The 24,439-nt window shown below is 49.5% G+C and overlaps 1 protein-coding gene and 1 pseudogene across 2 annotated transcripts; one reads left to right on the plus strand and one right to left on the minus strand.

The window, feature by feature from the left end:
• Positions 1-5,258: 5,258 nt before the first annotated feature.
• Positions 5,259-7,842, minus strand: LOC101767915 (zinc finger A20 and AN1 domain-containing stress-associated protein 9). Of its 2 annotated transcripts, none has more exons than XM_004955510.2 (2): positions 7,718-7,842; positions 5,259-6,004 (listed from the first exon to the last, which is right to left on the minus strand). In XM_004955510.2, the coding sequence occupies exon 2, from the start codon at positions 5,989-5,991 to the stop codon at positions 5,497-5,499; it is 495 nt and encodes a 164-aa protein (XP_004955567.1). In that variant the 5' UTR covers positions 5,992-6,004; positions 7,718-7,842; the 3' UTR covers positions 5,259-5,496. The 2 variants fall into 2 exon arrangements, with proteins under 2 accessions (XP_004955567.1, XP_004955568.1); XM_004955511.4 differs by lacking the exon at positions 7,718-7,842 and adding an exon at positions 6,606-7,648.
• Positions 7,843-8,909: 1,067 nt separating this feature from the next.
• On the plus strand, positions 8,910-10,587 carry LOC101768603 (annotated as a pseudogene).
• Positions 10,588-24,439: the final 13,852 nt, after the last annotated feature.

The raw sequence follows: 24,439 nt of genomic DNA on the forward strand, positions 1-24,439 counted from the left end.
TCGAGGAGGCATGGAGGTGCAGCTTTTGAGGGGGGCAGTGGCAGCTATCTGGGATGACTCGTTGGCAGTGTCGGTGACGGGGGTGCTGCTGGTGCTGCAGGTGACGGACTTGCGCCCGTGGCTGGTCACACAGTCGGCGCAGGGATCAGGATGGCGCGCTATGGTTCTCTCCGACGACGACCTCTTCATCTGCGGTGCTCTTCTCCCCGATGCTGCCGACTCGCTAGCTGCCTTGAGGATGCGCAAGGGCATCGAGGTCTGCTTCACCGAGTTAAAGTTCAGAGTAAGAGGTGCGCATCGCTTCCCACTCGCTTAGCTCGTTTGATTTCCGGGGAACAATTCGATGAGGAGTACCCTGACGGAGGCAACTGCCGAGCGGTGGAGCTAGCGGAGGCCGGCTGGCGCGCGCGGTCTCGCTGGCTCCCATGCCGCCGGCCCTCAACATTTGCACAACGCCCCTGGTTCGGATCGCGATCCGATTATTTTGCGAATAACCCCCTAAGTTGAATCGCGATTAATAGTCGCAATCCGAATATTTTCAATTTACCCCCTACTAATTACAAATACCTCCAAAAATTAGATCACGATTAATAGTCACGATCCGATTATTTTCATTTAACCCCTCATTAGTTTCAAATAGCCCCCAGGTTGAGCTCCTCTCCTCCTCCTCCGCCCTTACGCCGCCGCCGTCATCCCTGACGCCGGAATCGCGAAGCTCATCCTCGCCCACCAGTCCCCGGCTCAAGCCCTAGCACCCCCACCCCCACTAACCCCTCCACCCGCAGCAAGAATGGAGGACGGCGCGCGGTTGCGATTCTGGTGACGTTGTAGGAGTCGTGCATCGAAGATTCCGGTGACGATCCATGAGGTGGTGCCCCGTGATTTCCTGCATTCTGGTTGTTCTGGGCGTTTTTAAGGGTACCTTGCTGTTAGATCCTGGTAACGTTAGGACACTGCAGTGATAAACATTGTGCTTCGCAATAGTCCTTCGGTCTGTATGCCCTCCTCAAGCAGTAACACTTTGGGATTGATTTCAGCAGAACAAACAATTGATGCGGTATATCTGGTAGATAATATCCGTTTCATTTGTAGAAACGCAGTAAGTTGCAGGCGTAAATTGCTCTAACGTGGACCGTCTAATTGATTCTGGCTGTTTAGTGTTGATTTCATATATTCCCTGTTCACTACCTCGTGGCATCTCTTTCTATTTTCAGAAAATTTTTATTCTTTATCTAAATTCATGGCAACAGGGGAAAATAGATCTCATGCATCGTCAACTCCCAACATATACATGCTTCTCCACCATTTCAAATGTTTTAACATTTTGATCCAACACAAAACCAAATGTCACAACACATGCAGATGACGGGTGCATGAGTTGTTACTCCTCCGCAGCTGCAAGCCGCTTATTCCATGGCGCCCTTACCGGCCTGGCGGGACGGCGCTGCGGGTGGCGGAGGCAGTCGCAGAGGCGCTGGAAGAAGTCGACGACAGGCTGGATCCGTGACAGGAGCACAAACACTGGGCCCAGCACGCCGCCGGTCATCGTCACGATCGCCATCGGCTCTATGGATTTGCCCTTGCCTGCTTGATCTCCGATCACTTTAGAGAAATTAAAACCTCTTTCACCCCGCTGGTGAAAGAATCTTTAGCAAAAACTTGTATATATCGACGTAAGACAGTTTCTTCTTGGCTTGGCGAAGAGGAGGGGGTGGAAGGAGACGCAGATTTATGCTGGTGGACGAGACGGAGAGGCCTGGTGTTGTTGGAGCCGTCCAGCGGTAACCGCGGACCTGCATCCACGGTTGCCGAAAACGTCTATTTTAGGCACTCGAGTTAAGGGTCCTCGTTCAGGAAGTGCCAGAAAATTGTAACTTTGTTGCTGAAGTTGAGGGCATTGCATTCTTATCAGAGTTTACATATAGTCCAACTGCATGCAACCAAAGCATCATTTTTTTCATATAACAAATTCATGTGAAAAATAAAGTTATTGTAGCCGTTTATTGTAGTCATGGTAAATATTATACCAATAAAACGTTTATTGATGGCGGTTTAGTGATAAATATTATACCTATCAAACGTTTATTGTAGCCGTTTATTGATAAATATTATACCTATCAAACGTTTATTGTAGTCATGATACAGCCATACAGGTTTGTTTCCATGTAAAGGTTTTTTAAAAAACCTGTATGGCTGGCTGTATCTGCATCCGCTGCATAGCATTTCCTCCATGGGCCATGGGCCGTGACCTACATACCGACCGTTGTGATGTGGCCCGGAAACCACCACGTTCACGGGCCGTCAGCAGAAGGAACCCAAACCCTACACGACTTCAACCCGCTCCGACGCCTACAAATGGTAGAGCCCTGACTCTTCCAACCCATCTCCGCCGCCGCCGCCGCCGCCGCCACTCTCGATGGCAAGTTAGGGTTCATCGCCGCACCCCATGAACCCTAGCCTCCTCCCCCTATCGTTCGATCCTGATCTGCTCTTGTTCCGTTCGTTATCACAGTCTCGTCTCGTTCGTTTGCGTTGTTGGTTTGCTGCTTTTGTGGTTGATTTTGTTTTGGTTTTGGCACATCGGTTGATTTTGTTTGGTCTGCCTAACATTGCAATTGTCCGGCGCTGCATCCGGTGCGGCGGGCAATCTATCCTTAGGCGAGATTCAACCAAAAGGGGAGGACGCTTTCCTAGTTCTTCCCGCCTGCTTCTTAAGCTCCGGCCGTCCTCCGTTTCTTCCCAGGATTCGCCGGTGACAAGGCAGGCAAATTTCTGATGATTCAGCCGTGATTTTTCGGTGTTCGTTTTATCTCTCTAGAGCGATTTAGTTGCAGCACCAGTCGGCACGTGGGGGCGAGTATGACGAAGAAAAATCAATCGGATTCCCATTGATTTCTTAAAGAAAGATGAGATCTTTAACCAGCTACTTCTGACTCGCGATGTCACTGCCATTGGTTCGTTCGTTTTTTTTTTTTTGGGGGGGGGGGCTGGGTTGGTTTGGTGCGCCTGTTCTGCTGTTCTGCGTCTGTGACTTCGTGGGGGGCCGGTGATGTGATCAAAATATTTGCTACTCTTGATGGGGCCAGAGCCCCGCCTGATGATCACGAACCACCAAGATCTCTGAGGTCCTCTAATCACTCATCTTGTATTCGTTCCGCACTTCTGCTTTGGTTCTTTTTGTTATCTTTTCTGTCCGTTTGCAGTAGCGGACATGGCCATTCAAAAACTCGTCGACCGCAAGCTGCTGAATTAATTGACATTACTTTGAACACAGGAATAACTGCTGAATTGCATATGCCAGTTACAGTTTGAGAATGTGACCACGATTTCAATCTACTGCAAATTCCTCATCGCACTCTCCTTGCCGGAATGTATAAAATCCTTTTACAAAAGCCATTTCTTTTAAAAAATCAACTTCGTAATCTTGATTCAGCCAACAAAGCATGCTAATTTCTACTGAATTTTGATGTTTTTATCATGCAACAGCATAATTATGAGGATGACGAAGAAAATCAATCGGATTCCCATTGATTTCTACACGAAAGATGAGATCTTAACCAGCTACTTCTGACTCATAAATCATACATGCTGATTTTTATTGTGATTTTACCTTTTTTTTTCGTTTCGTTTGCATCTTCGTAGTTTGCCGGAGGCTGGTGCCGTTGAAAGACTGCTACCCGTCTACTCCAGATTTCTGACGAATCACCAAGATTTCTGACGTCCCCAACTGGCCATCACTCCAGCAGCGGATTCATCAAGATCAAACACGCATGTAACCCCACTGTCCATCTCTCCATCAGTGGATTGAAGATTCAAACACGCGTGTAATTACTTCAATGATAGTGGCATATAATTGAGATGAGAATGTTATCAAAACTCGTCTGAATTCCTGAACAGTCAGGCGAAGCAAGGTGGCTTCTAGGCTCTAACTCAGACAAACTTTCACTTTCCTGAACGCTCTCGTTGCCACACTGCATACAAACCTTTTGCTAAGACGAAAACCAAGTCAATTTTCAAGAAACAAAACAGAAGCCATTTTGGCGGTGTAATATTATTCATGAATATTCATGAATTATGAGTTCAGTAATATGCAGGAAAAAACTTTTGTACGTCAACCAATGGGCCTTAATATATGTTTGCTCTTCTCTCGTCAGGTGTTAGAATAATCTCTTGTTCTTGCAAAGAAGACGAAACCAAACTCGATTTCTAATTGTGATCCGAAAAAGGTCCGGTACTCCCTCTACTGGCTGGCAGCTGGCTCAATGCACCGGTTAGAATTCATGCTGGCTGAGGGTACACACACCCGTTTCGCTAATATTCCCTCTGCTCCAAAATGTGCCGTTTCGCTAATATTCCCTCTGCTCCAAAATGTGATCTTTTTAGATTTTCTATGTATAAATTTTGCTATGCACCTAAATATAAAGTTATGTCTAGATATATAGCAAAACATATGTATATAGAAAAGTCAAAACGACTCACATTATTCATGATATGATATACACCTAAATATAGCTTTTCTCTCGTCAGGCGTTAGATGGTCGTTCCATGTACTAGAAGTGGTAACTTCATCACTGATGAATTCTAGTGCTCCAATCCTCTCTAGAAGGCGTCACTCTCATTTGCCTCTCACACTGTTCCCTTGTACCTAAAGCGAAGCTATAACTGACTGACAGCATGGAGGAGTAAAACGCCACTGGCAGCCAATTCCTTTCTTTGGCACTGTTTCCTCTCAAGCAATTATACCCAAGTGTCTCATCCCATGTACTACCGCTTTCCAACATACACATTGATCTCGAGTATGACAAGAGGATTCAGACAATTGCATCTTGACATGTATGATGTGCAAACCTTGCAAGGAACATCACAAAATAAGCAGACCTGACATGTACATGTTCAACTATTACTTCATCTGATCACATAAACAGGGCAGTAGCAAGATGAGATGAGCTTCAGACTTGCAGCGGCTTGGTATCACAAGTGATAACATGCAATGATACAAAACCGGTGACATGTCTGTACACCACTTGGCCTCCAGGTCCAGAATAAGCAAATACCTGACAAGCAATCTTATCTTCCCAAGATAAACTAACTTCCAGAGAAAGCGACGACGCAAAACCACAGCAACTTTCGAGAAAGTTTTGGAGTAAAGCGATAGCACAAGCTGTGATCCTTTCAATACTTGCAAAAAGGTATGCTGTCAAACTAAGGATTCAGAAATCCTTCAACTTACCTTCTTGATATGCACGGAACCCAGGTAATAAGAAAACCAGCAATCAACGTAGTAGAAAGCAATAGGATTAAATTACAGTTTGAATATATTTACATTATTACACAATCGAGAGAATGAAACCATGATTAAAGGAGAAGGATAGACACAATTGAGACCCCCTACTACCACACTAACCCAGACCACCACCTGAAGGAACCTATCGATTGGAACTTCTTGAGGACTCAGGAACCCAAGCATGAATTCAGCGATCCCTTCATGACCAGGCATCAAATCTTGTTGATCTTCTCAGCCATCACAACTGGGTTCTGCTTGGCTATCTGCTCCCGTGCCACCTTCTTGTAGTCGAAGGTGCACTGGTGGGAGTCGGTGTAGCGGTGCGTGGAGCAGAAGGTGCCCCCACAGCGGCACTGGAACCCAGTAAGCCCAACTTTCTTGCGGCAGGTTAGGCACCGGTTGCTGGGTGGCTTTGGGGGCTCCTGCTCTGCTTGCTTCTCTGCCACAGCTTCAGTCACAGCAGCAGCATGGGCATCATCATGCTTTGCTGTCTCCAGTGGCACCGCGGAAGAAGATGCTGCCGTGATCACCTTCTTCTCCACCACAGGGGCTTCCATCAACTTGATGAAGTCCCTGTAACACTTCGAGCACATATTGTTCGTCATGCTGCTGCCAAAGAAACCACAGTTGTTTATGCACAGAATTGGGGCCTCAGGCGCATGGACTCCAGTCTCCTCGGACTCTTGTTTCCAGCTCTCCTGTGCCATTGCTACCGATGGACTGCAGGGACACAAGTTCCATAGCTCATTAGCAAAAAATGGTTATTTAGTTAAGAGTGACAAATGGCAAAAAAAAACATGATTCAGTGGAACTATAAAAGGTTGTACAGAAAGATATTCAAGAGGAAATTAGCAGTGCTGGATTGAAAGAAAAGGATTTGCAGTAAATTTCAATCCTTGTTTTCTCCTTACAGGACATGGTTGTTTTCAGAACAGCAGCTGAAAAACAAATCTGACGTGCTATAGATCACAAATGAACAATCCTAAGTTAACAAAGTTATGCCAATTTTATCCAAGTGGCCATTCTGCAAGGTCTTTGAAATAGTTAGTTGCCGGCAGAGGACAAGTTAACAATCCACAGCCTATGTCAAGTCAATCCAAACATCAAAAGTTACTACCCATGATTCTATCTTCAGTACCTTGAGAGTTGATGCAAACATCAAAAGTTGCTACCTCTGATTCTTTCTTCCTGATCAGACTAATTTCTACTAGCACATATAACCAGGTTGCATATTAAGCTGTAAAACTGAAAACAGTCGGAAACATCGACATGTCCGTCAGCCTCTCTAGCAGAACAAAAATAAAGGGCAAGCGCATCGAACCTGCAGAGCAGCAATGGGATTGTTAGCCAACAACCTGCACCCCAGGTCTTCTGTAAGAGCAGATTTAATTGTGCTGGACCCAGAGCTCTACCTCATCCTTATTGAGTGCTCCCTATAAACAACTCAAGCTCTGCAACCTTTGGTTACTCAACTGTCTCACGCAATCATAGCACTAAGCCATGGCCTTCTTGGTTGATCCACAAGTAAAGATTGCTTACATAGCACCACAACAAGGCAGGCAACCAGCAGCATACAGGCAAAGCAATCTATGCCCGGAACCGCAATCAGCCAGATGCACACCCAATTCACGCAGTCAAACTTCATCCACACGTCCAAGCAATTGACGTTGCCACGGTCACCACGAAACCTCCAGCCGCAATCAAGGTTATCCGTGCCAAGCACAGCAAGGAAGCTCGCTGCTTCATCCACCCATTCACCCCAAGGGCCAAAAGAGACCTTCCGTATCAGCACACATCTCTCTCACTTGGTTCATGTTTGGCACCGAAGCTTGCATGTGCTGCAAGGGATGGAAGAGCCCTGCCACAAGCAAGCAGCCACAGGCGCTGGTGGCGCGTACATGGCGGGCCAGGATGAAATCACTCCCCCCATCCGCCGGCAACCACCAAAGTTTGTTCATCAGCCAGATTCGGTATCCCTCACTGTTTCACTCCCTCTGCTGTTCCTATAGGTTAAGGTCTCGCCTCCCATCCTAGAAACAAACGCCACAAACGATTTGCAAACAATTAAAGGGAAAAAATATATATCCAAAGGTGATTCCTCCTCCCCAAACTGCTCATAGGAACAGAGAAACGCGCACAACCTATGCCAGCAACCAACCAACCACAGCGGTCAACCCAATCGCAATTCGCGCAGATCCGATCCAAAACCAACCGCTACGCCTCGACGCAAAAGACCACACCACCAACCTACAACCGAAACACCACCAAAAATCCCTAAAAAAAAAAAATCGGCGCACCGCGGACCCCGTCAACGGCGAGCCTCCGAGCCCGCGCCCCCAGATCGGGCGGCGGGCGATCGGATCTGGGGCCGGGGATGAGGGCGAGGAGCAGGAGGAGGAGGAGGAGGGGGAGCGGCGGGCGGGCGGCACCAACCTGTGGGCGAGACGGCACGCGACTTTTCCCCCGCGGAGAATTTTTTCTCTCCTTTTTTTTTTCGGGCGTCGAGAGGTAGGCGAAGGCTATGGCTTATTTCAGGGGGTGGTGGACGCGGGCGGGTGGGGTGGCGTGCGCTTATAAAGGCCAACCCTTTCCCCGATTCGCCGGCGGGCTTACCATCTGATTATATTTAAATTAATTACTCGTCGGGGTGTTAATTATCGTGTTTAGACGGGTGATTAGCGTGGACCCTTCTAGACGGCGCGCGGAGATGGAGGACCACGAGGCGCGCGGCCGGCAGAGAGCCAGGCGCCCGTGTGGATGCGGGTGGGGCCGCGGGGTTGTGGGGCCCGCGTGCCAGCGGGGCTGGCGCGTGGGGTGGTGGGTGCTTTGGGGGGGCGGCGTGTAACGGGTCCACGGTGGACGATGTGGGGACGGGAGGGCCCACCTGGCGGCTGCGGCGGTGGGGTCCGAGGCTTTTTTTGGCGGCGGGTGCGGGTGACGTGGATCCGCCTGGAGTCGTGCGTGGAAACTTTACAGCGATCTTGTTTCAAAAAAAGGAAACTTTACAGCGACGTGGATCGAGTTTTGAGATGTTGCAACTTCATTCTTCTTGTTGGGCGCCACGTTTTGTTATGTTTGGGAACTGGGATGAAAACGATCTGTTTCCGATATGTTTCCAATGGATTCTGTTATTTTTAAGAGAAATTTTCACATGATTTCAAAAGAGAGAGAGAGAGAGAGAGAATATTTCATGTATGTAATCCTGATACTGGAGCACGTCGGCCGCGGTAGAGCAGTGAAGCATAGCGTCGCCACTCGCCGGCTCACGTCGGCGCCGGCAGGACTCCGAGGAAAGCACCGCCCGCACCGGCGGCCGGGCTGGGTTCATTTCAGTTACGTCATGGTTCAGCCCGCCAGGACGCGCAGAAGCAAGCGACGGCCGGGGTGCAAGTCACGAGGCGCCGCCGCGGGGTTCGATCGACGAACGTTTCAAAAAAAAAAATGCGATCTGACGGCGGGAGTTGAATGGGGGAGCGAAGTAGACGGAGACGGGTTTCGCCGACGTGTGGGCCGCGCTGTCACGTCGTCCGCCGGCCGGCCGGTATGGATCGTAGCCGACGTGTGGAGCGAAGTAGACGGGTTTCTGCTGACTGCTTGACGGCGGCGGCGCGCAGCCGGACAGCCAGGTGGCTCCCATCTCTCTTTTCGATCGGCGGCTACGTCAACATGTGGGCTGGGGGTGCTGCATCCGCCAGTGGGGCCCACTTACAGGGAAGGCCCATACAAAGCGTCCCAAGGTTTTGGGCCGGCTCGCTGCGAAACGTTTTGGGCCGCACGGCCCAGCGAGGAAAAGGCTGCCAGCGAACAAGTGTGGAGAGCGGAGAACACGATACGACGACAGCCGACCGGCTTTCTTGTTCCCTCGTGGCTCGTGCTGTCTACTACCTCGCTCCTCTCCCGATTCGTCCACGCATCGCGAGCGCACCGGCAGAGAGAGCGAGCGATGGAGAACCAGCTGCTCTCGTCGGCCGCGTCCCACGAGGCGCTCCCGGACAGCTTCGTGTTCCCGCCCGACCAGCGCCCGCCGGCGTCCGCCGCCGCCGTCGCGCTCCCCGTCATCGACCTCTCCCGCCCCCGCGACGAGGTCCGCCGGGACGTCCTCGAAGCCGGCAAGGAGCTCGGCTTCTTCCAGGTATACACCCCTCTCCGGTCTCCGCCCTCCTCCTCCTCCATCTCGATCGGCTCGCTCGCTCGCTCGCTCAGCTTCCTCTCCTGGACATCGGTCAGGTGGTCAACCACGGCGTGCCGGAGCAGGCGATGCGGGACATGGAGTCCAGCTGCGAGGAGTTCTTCCGCCTCCCCGCGGAGGACAAGGCGGCCTTCTACACCGAGGACACCGACAAGCCCAACCGCCTCTTCTCCAGCACCGTCTACGGCGCCGGCGGCGAGCGGTACTGGCGCGACTGCCTCCGCCTCGCCTGCCCCTTCCCCCTCGATTCCGCCGCCACCCGGAACTCCTGGCCCGACAAGCCCGAGCGCCTCCGGCCGGCGGTCGAGGCGTTCGTGGCGGCGGCGCGGGCGCTGGGGATGGAGCTCCTCCGGCTGCTGTGCGAGGGGCGGGGCTCCGGCCGGATTACTTCGAGGGGGAGCTCAGCGGCGGGGACGTGGTGGTGAACGTGAACCACTACCCGCCGTGCCCGGACCCGGAGCGGGCGCTGGGCCTGCCGCCGCACTGCGACCGCAACCTCATCACGCTGCTGCTGCCGGGGACCGTCCCGGGGCTCCAGGTCGCGTGCCGCGGCGACTGGATCCGGGTCCAGCACGTGCCCGGCGCCTTCGTCGTCAACTTCGGCCACCAGCTCGAGGTCCACAGCTCAATCCTGTTTCTTATGTGATGTGAAATGGTGGTGACACGATGTTCTTCTTCTCGATCTCGATCCTGACGGTGATGATGGTGGATCGGCGACACGACGTTTCTTGATCCTGATCCTGATGGCGATGCAGATCGCGACGAACGGGCTGCTGAAGAGCGTCGAGCACCGGGCGGTGCCGAACGCGGCGGCGGCGCGGACGTCGGTGGCGACGTTCATCCTGCCCACGGAGGACTGCCTGGTGGCCCCCGCCGCGGAGCTCGTCGCCGGCGAAGATAACCCGGCGCGGTACCGCGCCGTGACGTTCCGCGAGTTCATGCGCGTCTACAAGACCGTCGGCGCGCGGAGGGAGAGCGTCGAGAAGGCCTTCAAGATCTGATTGATCTCCGTGCTTCGCACGTCTCGAGCAGGCGCGCACCCAAGCTGCCTATGGCATTGTAACCGCGAAAGCGACTAATAAATTGGTCGATACGAGAAGAAATTTGCTCCCGCCGCTGCTAAGAACTTTGCTTATAATTCAATAATTGATTTATACGAGAAGATGATGCGGATTTGTAGCTAGTTTATACTGCACACGTGATGCGAGCGTGGTGCACTTGTTCTCGCCGTCTTGGCGTAGTCGGGGTCCCACCGATCCAAGCCTCAGACAATGGCCGGGATGGCAGGCTGGTTCGCCGCCGCAAGATCCGGTGGCGGTCAACCGCCTGGCGCCATGGTCAAAGTCAAACAGGCGTCGCGGCCTCGCGGGGGGTTGGTGCCAGTGTTGGGTTTTCGGCCCAACTGGGCCCGGGCCTGTCCTGCTAAGTATACTTGGGCTTCCTGGCAAATGGGCGTTGCGAAACTCTTAGGCTTGGTCAACACAACGGGCGGGACGGGTTGACTAGCAAAATTCAAAACCCAAGCAAGAATTACATAACGGACCATTCACATCCTGATCCAACAAATTTGAAAGAAGGGAATCTCTAAAAGACGAATCTCACGGACAAGCTTGGCTGTCTCATCGGACCACGTCGCCTAAAAAACATCCACCGTCGGATCTCAGGCATCGCTTTCCTCAGCGGTCGGTTCCGGCCCTTCCACCGCTAGCATCTTCGCGACCCTTCTCCTCCTGGTCCATGCGGCGGCACGGCCCCCTCGCCCCCGGGCAACCCTGGAGGCCACGAGGTCCACCTCGAGCACGAGTGAAGCAGCACCGGCCACCACGACGATAAAGTGGAGCATGAGCACTTCCACGAGGTTTTAATTTTTCTTAGGTGATTGGAGATCAAGGGCAAATCCATGGAGCCGATGTCGATCGTGACGGTAACCGGCGGCGTGGGTCTGGGATTTGTACTCCTGCTGTGGATCCAGCCCGTCGTCGACTTATTCCGGCACCACACGTCTTCCGGCGTCTCCGCGACAGCCTCCGCCAAAATATTAAGGCCCATTGATTCCGTCTTCTTTGCAAGGTTAACAAGAGATTATTCTAACCCCTGACAAGAGAAAAGCAAACATATATTAAGGCCCATTGGTTGACGTACAAAAGTTTTTTCTGCATATTACTGAACTCATAATTCATGAATATTCATGAATAACATTACTCCGCCAAAATGGCTTCTGTTTTGTTTCTTGAAAATTGACTTAGTTTTCGTCTTAGCAAAAGGTTTGCGTGCAGTGTGGCAACGAGAGCGTTCAGGAAAGTGAAAGTTTGTCTGAGTTAGAGCCTAGAAGCCACCTTGCTTCGCCTGACTGTTCAGGAATTCAGACGAGTTTTGATAACATTCTCATCTCAATTATATGCCACTATCATTGAAGTAATTACACGCGTGTGTGAATCTTCAATCCACTGCTGGAGAGATGGACAGTTGGGTTACACGCGTGTTTGATCTTGATGAATCCGCTGCTGGAGTGATGGCCAGTTGGGGACGTCAGAAATCTTGGTGATTCGTCAGAAATCTGGAGTAGACGGGTAGCAGTCTTTCAACGGCACCAGCCTCCGGCAAACTACGAAGATGCAAACGAAACGGAAAAAGAAAGGTAAAATCACAACAAAAATCAGCATGTATGATTTATGAGTCAGAAGTAGCTGGTTAAGATCTCATCTTTCGTGAAGAAATCAATGGGAATCCGATTGATTTTCTTCGTCATCCTCATAACTATGCTGTTACATGATAAAAATATCAAAATCCAGTAGAAATTAGCATGCTATGTTGGCTGAATCAAGATTACAATGTTGATATTTTTTTTAAACAAATGGCTTCTGAAAAAGGATTTTATACAGTCCGGCAAGGAGAGTGCGATGAGGAATTTGCAGTAGATTGAAATCGTGGTCACATTCTCAAACTGTAACTGGCATATGCAATTCAGCAGCTATTCCTGTGTTCAAAGTAATGTCAATTAATTCAGCAGCTTGCGGTCGACGAGTTTTTGAATGGCCATATCCGCTACTGCAAACGGACAGAAAAGAAAACAAAAAGAACCAAAGCAGAAGTGCAGAACGAATACAAGATGTGTGATTAGAGGACCTCAGAGATCTTGGTGGTTCGTGATCATCAGGCGGGGCTCTTGCCCCATCAAGAGTAGCAAATATTTTGATCACATCACCGGCCCCCCACGAAATCACAGACGCAGAACAGCAGAACAGGCGCACCAAACCAAACCAAACAAAAAACAAACGAACCAATGGCATTGACATCGCGAGTCAGAAGTAGCTGGTTAAAGATCTCATCTTTCTTTAAGAAATCAATGGGAATCCGATTGATTTTCCTTCGTCATCCTCGCCCCCACATGCCGACTGGTGCTGCAACCAAATCGCTCTAGAGAGATAAAACGAACACCGAAAAATCACGGCAGAATCATCAGAAATTTGCCTGCCTTGTCACCGGCGAATCCTGGGAAGAAACGGAGGACGGCCGGAGCTTAAGAAGCAGGCGGGAAGAACTAGGAAAGCGTCCTCCCCTTTTGGTTCAATCTCGCCTAAGGATAGATTGCCTGCCGCACCGGATGCAGCGCCGGACAATTGCAATGTTAGGCAGACCAAACAAAATGAACCGATGTGCGAAAAACAAAACAAATTCAACCCACAAAAGCAGCAAATCAACAACGCAAACGAACGAGACGACACTGTGATAACGAACGGAACAAGAGCAGATCAGGATCGAACGATGGGGGGAGGAGGCTAGGGTTCATGGGGTGTGGCGATGAACCAGTGGAGAAAATAGATCTCATGGATGAAAACAGGTCAACACCCAACATATACATGCTTCTCCACCACTTCAAATATTTTAACATTTTGATCCAATGCAAAAACAAATTAATGTCACAACGCATGCAGATGACGGGTGCATAGGTTGTTACTCCTCCACAGCTGCACGCTGCTTATTCCACGGCGCCCTTACTGGCCTGGCAGGGCGGCGCTGCGGGTGGCGGAGGCAGTTGTAGAGGCGTCGGAAGAAGTCGACGATGGGCTGGATCCGTGATAGGAGCACGAACACCGGGCCCAGCACGCCGCCAGTCACCGTCACGATCGCCATCGGCTCCATGGATTTGCCCTTGTCTGCCTGATCTCCGACCACTTCAAAAGAATTAAAACCTCTTTCACCCTGTTGGTGAAAGAATCTTCAGCAGAAACTTGCATATATCGACGTAAGGCAGTTTCTTCTTGGCTCGACGAAGGGGAGGGGGTGGAAGGAGGCGTAGATTTATGCCGGTGGGTGACACAGAGAGGCCTGGTGTTGTTGGAGACGTCCTGCGGTAACCGCGAACCTGCATCCACAGCTGCTGAAAACGCCTACTTTGGGCACTACCACTGCCACATAAATAAATTGGTGATGTGGCGATGAATTTACTGAGGAAAGAGAGAGAAACCGTTTCTCCGGTGGGAAACGATGTCGATCCGTGCACCGAGGGCAAAGAAACGTCCGATTTTCGCATTGGGCTTGTAGATCGTTTCCATCCGTGTGAGGTTTGCTCACTCGCCGGCGCAACACCGACGCGCTGGCGGCGCTACCACGCCACGCGAGTTCATCGCAGCTGTCGCGGTCGCCAGCTACGAAAAAGGAGAGGCACCTCGCCGGTGGCGGCATCTGTGCTAGCTCGGCCCACCCTCGTCGCACGCTCCCCCTCAGAGCGACCTCGAATCCTCGATAACCCAGATGAGGTCGTGACATGGACAAAATTGAAACCAGATAGAACCACAGATCAAAAATGTTGAAGTTTAATATCACAATTCAACTCACGAATCGTGCAAATCGAAGTTATTCAACGCTCAGATGCGCTGCCACGGTTGTGGATTTGGTGTGCATGTGCATTAGGAGTGCCCGCATGGTGGAGTTTGCCAGCGGGGAGCACCACGACGCACCCGTGCTGCTGCAGCTGCGGGTGCCTCGACGCTGGAAGCCCCGCAAGCACCCCCACTGACACCCTTGCCTTTCACAACCTGAATGCTGGCTCAGCTTGTCCTACCGGCGCCGCCGGGGCCTTTGGGTGGCCTCGTGGCCAGCTCCTCGAGTCCTGCCGCCTTCGCCAATCCCCGTGCGCAGTGACTAGCCAGGATTTTTTATAGAGGGGGGCATAAACAATACTTAATAGATTACATGTAGTATATGAATGCTTGATTTCAGTTTAAATTTAACTTAATAGACTACATGTTTTTATCAAGTACACAAATAAAGAAATAACCAATATTTATTCAATCAATCACTGTTTTGTGTGCTTACCTACTTAGAAATGTATTAGTAATTAGTACTCCCTCCGTCCACGGATACTAGGCGCGATTCAAAAATTGCAAAGACCAAGGAAGACATTAATCACGGCTCGTTGCCAGAAAAAACATTCGGTTCCTCCCCGTAATAACTTCACGCTCCGCATTCTCCGTAACGCGCCGTTAACCGAGCACGCTCCGCATTCTCCGTCTCCAGTGCATGCATGCACCATGCATCTCCGTCTCCAGTGCATGCATGCACCATGCAGCCACTCACGCGAGTTTTTCCGAGAGCCCGCGTTCCTTCCCGTTTCCACGCGCGTTTTTTCCTTCCAATTTTCACACCTGCATGCAGATCCAAATCTCACCCGCGCTATTTTTTCGGCTTTCATCTACATCCGCTAATTTTTCAGATTCATCTACGCCCGCACTATCTTTTCAGCTGTTGGCGCCTAACTAGTTTGGTTTTTCGGCATGCAAGTGGCGCCACTAATGGCTCGTTTGTGTTCCTATAAATAGGCAATGCAAGCGCGCGTGCGGCTGACAACATTCCTTTCTCTAATCTTCCTTCTTTGTTTGAACACCATGCCTGGTTTAGATTTGAATGAACCTATCAACTGGGATGAGATTGGGGAATTTGAGGGAGAAGTACATGAGTTGAACTACGACTATGTTTGGGACGACGGCAACGAAGGTAATCACAGAGACTTTTCTCTGTTTTTTTTTGTATTCTTTCATTGTACGAGCGGTGTACTTATTGGCAATGATACAGCTGACGGCGAAGACAACAACGACCAAGATGAAGATGGCCAAGGTGAAGGTGACGGCAACACAGCTGAAGCAGAAGCAGTCCATGGCGAACCTGAAGCAGTCCATGGCGAACCTGAAGCAGGCAGCGGTGCACACACAGTGCAGCAAGTTCAAGGGGCGGCCTCTGTGCAGCAAGTTGAGGAAGCTGGTTACGTGCCTCAAGCAGACGCCGGCGATGAAGCTGATGTTGTGGCATTTGACTCAGGTACTCCATTGCATGCACTCATTTTTTTATTTTTATTTTTATGCATGCAAAGCTGAATGAACAGTCCCATGCAAAATTTGAGTATGCCAATGTCTTTGTGTAGGCACTCCTGCCAATATCAAGAGGAGGCGGTACTACCCTCCTGAATTTAAAAGAATCATGTACGCGATGTGCTTAGAAAGAACAACTCCAGGCGTGCTGAAGGAGGGAGTGACGAAATCTGTTGCTAGTGATATGGGGGTGCCGTTGAGAGTTGTCCAGCGTGCATGGCGTGAAGGGAAAACTGGTGGTGGAATTTCAGCTTTTGATTCCAATAAGAAAAAAAATTGTGGCGGTAAAAAACATCCATTTAACCCAGATGTAATCAAAGATGTGCCACTTAGAGAGCGTCAAACTATCCGTAGCCTAGCCAATTCCATTAAGATGCCAAAGAGCACATTGCATAAGCGTCTACAAGAAGGAAAGTTTAGGCGCCATACAAATGCCATAAAGTTCACCTTAACTGAACAAAACATGAAGGAACGTGTGCGATTTTGCACACAAATGCTTGACAACCTTAGCTTACCAGATGACCCAACATTCAAATCTTTGTACAATGTCATTTTCATAGATGAGAAATGGTTTTATAGGATAAAGAAAAACCAAATTTATTACTTGGCGCCGGGCGAAGAGATCCCTCGTAGAGCTGTGAAGAGCAAAAATTTCATTGAAAAGGTGATGTTTCTTGCTGTGACAACCCGCCCAAGGTTTGAGAATGGTGTATGCACATTTGATGGTAAAATAGGAATTTTTCCCTTCACTAAATTGGAGCCGGCCAAGAGAAAAAGTCCCAATAGGCCGAGAGGTACGAATTTTAATTTTGTTTAAATAGGAGCACTAAGTATAGCAACTCTACTTATCTTGGTTACTCTACTTGCATGCATGGTTGATTACAGGAACCATGGAGCTAAAGGCCATGACATCGGTCAACAGAGAAACTATCCGTACGTTTCTAGTCGACAAGGTCTTGCCTGCCGTCAAAGAAAAATGGCCTGCTGAAGAACGAGGACGCCCAATATTCATTCAACAAGACAACGCGAAGACTCACATTGCAGTTGATGACCCGGATTTTTGCCGTGTTGCAAAAGAAGATGGGTAGGATATAAGGTTGACGTGTCAGCCACCCAATTCTCCTGATCTTAATGTTTTGGATCTAGGCTTTTTTGCAGCCTTGCAGGCATTGTTTGAAAAGTCATCTCCGTCAACCATCCAAGAAATTGAGGCTAATGTAGTTAAAGCCTATCTAGAATACCCGGTGGACAGGGCAAATCGTGTGTTCCTTACACTACAAGCATGCATGAGGGAGATTATGCTTGCAAAAGGAGGACAGCATTACAAAATTCCGCATATGAATAAGGGAACATTGGAGAGAACTGGTCAACTTCCAATAAGGCTGCAAGTAGAGAAGGAAATTTATGTAGATGCAGTGCGTTTCATCACTGCATAGCTTACAACATGTCTCTTTTTTGTTTGATCTTCAGCAAACTAGACTGCATGTAATCGATTACATCATGAAAACATTTAGATCATTCATGCAATTCTGGAAAACTAGGAAAAACGATTTTGTACATCATAGGACGGACGATTGCAAGGGCCTTCTCATTTGCTTCCCTTTCTTTTTCTCTTTCGGCAGGAACAGCTGCAGCAATACTAGCTTCTTCCTCGACGTCCTCAAATGAGTCTGGAACATAGGTGTCGCCGGCTAGTGAGTCAGGGACATACCGAATGCTGTCAAAGTCGATCTCGGCGCCATGATCGACATCGGCCTTGGTCGCGAGCGGATGACCTCCAGATTCACCGTTGGCTTGCTGCTGCATGGAGACGACATCTTCATAGCTTTTCTTCGCCAGCTGCCGCGCGCGGATGGCACGGACACGAAAGGCTCGAGCGCGGCGGAGCTCTAGCTGCGCTTGCTGCTGCATGCATCGGGCGCGCATGCAACGGGCACTCACGACCTGCCGCTTCGCCATCGTCGGTCAAATGCAAGTGAAGTGGTAAGAGATGAGAAGCCAGCGAGAGATGCATGCAAGGACTACTACTCTGGGTAGATATATGGACTCAGTTAACGCCGTAACGTGTAGATTCAACGGGAGAGGAGTGGTACGAGGAGTCCAGCGCTCCAGCAATTAATCCAGTCGCCGATCCAGCGCATGCGCAGCCCCTTGCGCCTAGTATCCGTGGACAAATAGAAAAAGTAGTTGCGCCTAGTATCCATGGATGGAGGGAGTACATGTTTGCACAAACATTAGGGGAGGGCTATGGCCCCTGCCAGCCCCCGGCTACGCCACTGCCCGTGCGCGAATCCGCCGCCCAATCCCTAAGCTTCGGTGAAGCGCCGCCGCAAGCGCTGAAGAAGTCCCTGCCATCACGGCCTACTGATGCCGAGCCACGGGTGGCAGCGCCACTTATGGGTCCAGCGCTATCGCCGGCAAGCGCGCTGTGTGGGCGGGACAAACGAACACGAGCCAAGGCTGAACCTCGAGTCAATTGCAGTAAAGTTTGGAGACTTTTTTTGCAAAATCGTCAAGACATATTCCAAGGACTGCGAGTTGATTACGAAAAAATTGAGGAACTTTTCTACGAAACAACCACGACGGTTGAAAACAACCGCACTTTAATATTAGGTAAAGATATCTGCATTTAAATCAGTTGACCGTCGTTCAAAAAACAAATTACCATCTCCTTCCTACGGGCAACAACTAAGTTTACAACTGGGATAGATATTAACTACTCTTGAAATAGCCTTAGAGCTATACGAATTCAGCTCGCATCAGGTCTTCTAGAAAATCGACTTGCCATGAGTTTATAGGTTGCTTCGAAGATTTCGACGATGGTACTTACTATTTGTGAAGCAAAGATAATACATTTTAGAGAACAAAAGAAACAATAATTAAATAGACGCATGCATAAAAATGGCATTCTCTTGTCCTGACATTTCAGAGAACAAACTAAATAACAATTAAATAGACAGATGCATAGAAAATGGCATTCTCTTGTCCTGACATGTAATTGCTCTTTTTCTACTCGACAATACAAAGCTAGCATATTAAAATAAGTAGGGGAAAGATTAACACATATTAAGATGGTGACTTATATAAGTTAAGGAAAAAAACCTTGAGTAATGCTTCAAGATATAAATCAATGAAAAACTCAATAGATAGAAATCCATTTACCAATGATTGTCTGTTGTAAGTGATTTGCAAGTAGCTTCATTAATAGGCTCAGAATTATTGTCCATTGGAACAACCTTTATGAATCTGCAAGAAAGAAGGATAAAAATCCCATTTCAGGATGTTATTTGAAGAACCCATCTTGGTAGTAGTACAAAAATCATGTACTCCATCAGAAACTCAGAATCACCTATATCAATTAAGCGACACATGTAGTAATACCACCACACACACAGTCAATGCTGACGGATGGATGTGCAAGGGAGAAAGACGAAACATTCAGGATTTCCTTTGAACAGAATAGATCACGATAAGATTAAGGGGGTGTTTGGCAGTACTTCGCTCTAGGAAAAATTGCTCCACTCTACCAATTTCAAAAAATTCGCAGCCAAACGCGTCTAGTTCCAGCAACTCCAGCTCTAGGAAAAAGGTGGAGCAGGGGGTCAGATTCACGTTTTTAGTGGAGTATCTCAGGGAGGAGTGCTTCAAAAACTCCCTTTTCAAACCTCCTCGTGGGGTTGGTGGGTATTTACTCACCACTGCCATCGGTTACACACATACCCGATTCACAATCAGAAAAGAAAACACCCCGTTACTTCTCCTCCCGTCCGCCCGTCCCTTCTCTTTCCCCTAGCTTTGGCTGTGCCCGGCAGTGGCTCGCCGCCACCCGCCCGCCTACCGGCAAGGCCGCGCTCGCCCGCCGGCGAGCCGCGCGCTGCCCCAGCCGCAAGTTGGTCCCGTTCTTTGACGATGATGATGACCTCCCGCCGCTCTCCTTGTGCAACCTCAATGCGCCGGTCTCCGAGGATGACGTCGACGTCCTGGCGCTGATGTTCAGCAAGGAGGAAATCTAGGTGCTGTGGCCCGCGCGTCAGGCATCACCGTGGCCATCCTGCATCAGGAGGTCAGGCATCTTCAGGCATTAGGAGGTCTCCGCTGTGGCCATCCTGCATATCGTCGTGAGGCACCAGTTCCGCACGCCGGAGCTCTCGCGCGACCGAACGACGCTGGTTTGCCAGTGCCACGATCTCACGCTGGCGGGCGACGGCGGCTACTGCGCGCTCCACCAAGACTGGCCGCAGCTGGAGGACCGAGTATGGATGTACTCGGTGCAGGGCCGCCGTCGCCGTGGGCCACGAGCCGCCCCTCCCCCACAAAGGAAGCACGAGCAGAGGAAGAGAATGGAAGGAAAGAGAAGAGACATACATGTATACCCGTTCACAAAGGGTAAAATAGACTATTCACGACAAAGTGCTCATATTTTTGGAGCTGGAGCACTGCCACCAGCCAAACACGTGCAGCAGCTCCATATTTTTCTGGAGTTGGTAGAGCGGAGCTGGGAAAATGTGGAGCTGGTGGAGTGGAGCTGATTTTTGTGAGGTAGAGTGCTGTCAAACACCCCCTAAACCAGGCCAAACTTTAGTTGCAGCATGAGATGGAGGACCAAATAATCTCTTTTGATTAATTACAAGCAGTAGCTGATAGAGGAGGGTATCGGCTTAATTACACCTAAACCTCAGCAGAAGCCTTCCACCATCTGTCGGTGCGTTGAGCCTATGCCTAATTTGAGTAGGTCTACATCTAGTGATACTAAAATTGCAAGACTTACAGGAGGCTCTGGTGCTCGCCTATCGTTCCAACTGCGCCTGGCACCTCGGCACCTGCTGATCCTCTGCTCGCACTCCCTCCTCCATCTGGAAAGGCATAAAAACAACAAATCACCAGTGAACATCAGTACGACATGAATTTTGTTTAGTGGATCCAAAACAGTAACCGGTGAATCGAAATCCTAACGTCTTCTCTAGGACACGCATTGTATGATGAAAGCGGATAAGATACGTACCCAGCATGGCGCGTTTGGTCCTAGACATGAGTGAGAAGATCTTTGAAAGGATCTAGGATGTCGACTATAGGAAGGAGGGTGAGTAGTCGAACCTGAAAATTTTTACAACTCCGAACAAGTTTATCAGCGACTTCCGGAAATTTCCGAAGATTGTTCCGAAAATTTCGAAACTTTTGGAATTTCCGGAGAAATCTTCAGATTTTTTCGGATAATGACAGATTTGAACTACAACCTCAAGATAAACTTGCTGAAAAGTAAATCAACGAATATAGGTGATACAACAGGTTGTTTTAAGCCTTTGGCACAATCGGAATTTCCGGCACAATCTTCGGAAATTTCCGGATAATGACAGATTTGAACTACAACCTCAAGATAAACTTGCTGAAAAGTAAATCAACAAATATAGGTGATACAACATGTTGTTTTAAGCCTTTGGCACAAGATAGCACAGCTGGAAACTTACTAGAAAAGTAGATCAAGCTCAAACCTTAGAAATATGTTCTATGCTTGAATATGAACAAATTTAAGAACAATAAGCATAAGAGACAAGGATTTGTTTCCCGAAATTCAGCTTCACACCTTGAAGCCTACGTCTCCGTTGAGGACCCACGAAGGGTGGACTTTTCACTCCTAAGCCACTTTTCTCCCTATAGCGACCACAAAGATCAAGTTAGAGTCACTTACTTAATCGTCGGGTTAATACAAACTTCCCGAGGAAGCCAAATTGCTCGGATGCTCAACCGGGCAATGCCTAGCCGGCTAGGAGTTTGAATCTCCAAGAGTAACAAACGTGGAACACCGGCTTGACGAAGCAACAAGATGCTCAAGAGATGGAGATTTAGCTCACTAGAACTCTTCCTTGCTTTCCCTTGAATCTCTCCTTAAATCCGTCACCAAATCTTCACCTAAAGGTCAAGAGGGGAATAAAGAGGGCTATGAATGCTCCTGAGTCGTTCAGGTCAGTCAGAAGGCAAGAGGACCTCTGTGGAAGAGGTGAAGGGGTATTTATACCCCTTCACCTCGAAACTAGCCATTGGGGGTTCAGTTTCGGAATTTTTCGGAAAAATTCAAACCTCCGGAACTTCTCCGGAGACCCTGAACTTCGGGAATTTTCCGGAAAATTCCGGAACTCTCAAGTTAGCACCACTCTAAGTATCCCCATGTGATGTGCAGGTGCAAAGGGTGTCTCTCATAGGTTTGTTAGGTCATCTTGAACACCTTTTTTCAACGTAAAGACTAGAGATCACACATCCCTCTTAGTAGTGCAGTATTCCTATACTCAAATTCAAACCGAAAATAAATTTAGACTTGAAGGTATGCTGTTTATCTATTCATTTCATTTTGAGGGGGTCCATCACAAGTGCTTCATGACCAATAATCCTTTTAAACCTCCTTATGCACTTGAAATTTTGTTAGACACTTGAGCTTGCATCATTAAATCACTAAAACCCACTTAAGGGGGCCAAGATACTCTTCAATCTTGGGCACCACCGGGTTGGTTTTCTACAGAGAAATGGAATGTCAGTGCGTGCCCACCAGATGCTCGTGGAAATGCCCACCCATAAATGTAGAGCCAGCGCAAAGTAGAGGAAGCAGGAATGGATGGACTTGGAGCCTGTGGCTGAGATCCTTGTAGAGGAGGAACCCCGAGAACTCAGCGGTGCAGAAGCGCTCGAGGAACTTGATGAAGATCTGGTGGAGTGGGTCGTCCATCTTGTTAGCGGCAGCCTTGAACTCAGGGTTGCGCACAAAGTGGGTCTAGTGGTAGTCCGTCTTGAACTCCTACAGCAGCGCGTTGAACTCCGTCTGGTCGAAGTCGAGTCAGTGGTGTAGAATGTCTTGCCCCGCTTCTTGAGACCCAAGGTCTTGGGCGGCGCGGTGGGGGTTGCGGCGGAGGTGGACATGCAGAAACGGACCACAGAGTGGCGGGTGAGCAGGAGGTGCCAGCACCGGGGAGGCCATGGTGAGGCGGACATCCTCTACGAGATCCGCGGCGGCCTGGTTGAGAGAGCGGGCGAGGAAGGCAGATCCATCCAACACCTACCCTCCACGTGGAGGAGGAGGCGGCGGTGGATTGGGATCCTGGATGGGTGGGAGCGAGAACGGAGGAGGAGGAGGGAGGAGGACCAATCACCTCACCGCACTGCCACCACAGCGCGTCACGGTCACGGCCACCACCATGACCATGTTTTCGTCCCTCCTCTTGTGAGCGGTAGGGTGAGGGCGCCGTTGAGGGCGCGCAGCGTAGGGAGGTGGTGGCCTGGGAGGTCGAGGGTGAGGGCCGCGCGAGCGAGGGGGTTGGGCGTGGCGTCGGGGGTGCACCGCGTGGGAAGGCGAGGCGTTGTAGGGCGGAGAAAAGAAAATGGAGGACGGAGAAGAGAGCGGGGCTAAGGGGAGCGATTGGAAGGGCCAAAAATGAGTTGCGGGAGGATGGCGGACCGAAAAACTTCTGACCCACGTTTTTACTCGGTTTTGTTTTTTTTATTGTAGAGATTACACCAACGAAGGCATCGGCAAAAAAAAACACCTTTGAGGAGGAGATTACGGTGATCTTTGTTGCTTGCACCCGTATTTAGTTGATAACACCCTTTTTAACCCTGTTCAAAACAAGGCACCACAGTTCAACCAAATAAACACAAGCAATCGTCGATATCATTATTGTTACAGTCTTGGAGCCATTCCCCTTTACGTTTGCATTACCGTTCTAGAACCAAACGCCACCTCAGGCTTAGTCAACAACACAACAGTCGAAACCCAAGCATGAATTCATTGAATTGCCATAACGGATTACGGATCTTTCACATCCTAATTTTTTGTCGTTGGCTAGAAAGGTAGGAGCATGTTTGGATCTATGCCCATTGTTGGCACCTTAGCAGCCGGGAACGTGGAACGTGGCCATATTTCTTGTCTCGGGTACGTCGTTGCGGGAACGATTAGGAACAATTAGTGTAAAACGGTAGCTGTTTTTTTCACCTACGCACGGACGAATCGTAGGCGCGCACATCCCTCACCAATGAATTGGCTCGCCGATGATTGGCGTGGGTCATCTGTTGAGTCCACTCCATGTCATACAACCGATTCTATCCTCGTGGTCATCTGGTCATATGTTGAATCTACTCCATTTCATACACGGCACGTACTTCCATAATTCAAAATTTATGAACAGTAACTACATCCTTATGGTCAAGCAACCAGGACAGACATGTAGGCCCCTTTGGTAGGGCTTCTCAAAGAGCTTCTTCATCGACTTTGGTGAAGCTCTACCAAAGGGGCAACTTCAAAACAGTTTCACCACCAAAGTTGGGGAGAAGCCACAAAACAACTTACACTAAAGAGGCGAAGCTAAAAAAAGTAGCTTCACCGACTTCTACTCCCTCTCCAAGTATTAATTGATCATAAAATTACCCATATTACCATTGAGAAGCTGTTTTACCAAACGTTTTCCAAAACGGCTTCAGTTCCACTAGAGAAGTCACTTCACCAAAGGAGCCGAAACCATGTTGGTAGAAGCTAGAGCCCTACAAAAGACCTTACTATGTCAGGTTCAGGCTCACATTTCCCATGCTCTTCCAGGCTTCCAGCTCTATCCCACAATG

This window comes from Setaria italica, chromosome II (genome assembly GCF_000263155.2).
Source record: "Setaria italica strain Yugu1 chromosome II, Setaria_italica_v2.0, whole genome shotgun sequence".
NCBI lineage: Eukaryota > Viridiplantae > Streptophyta > Magnoliopsida > Poales > Poaceae > Setaria > Setaria italica.

Coding starts and splice junctions, on each gene's coding strand:
- LOC101767915 (XM_004955510.2), bottom strand. CDS start 5,991: ATGGCACAGGAGAGCTGGAAACAAGAGTCCGAGGAGACTGGAGTCCAT.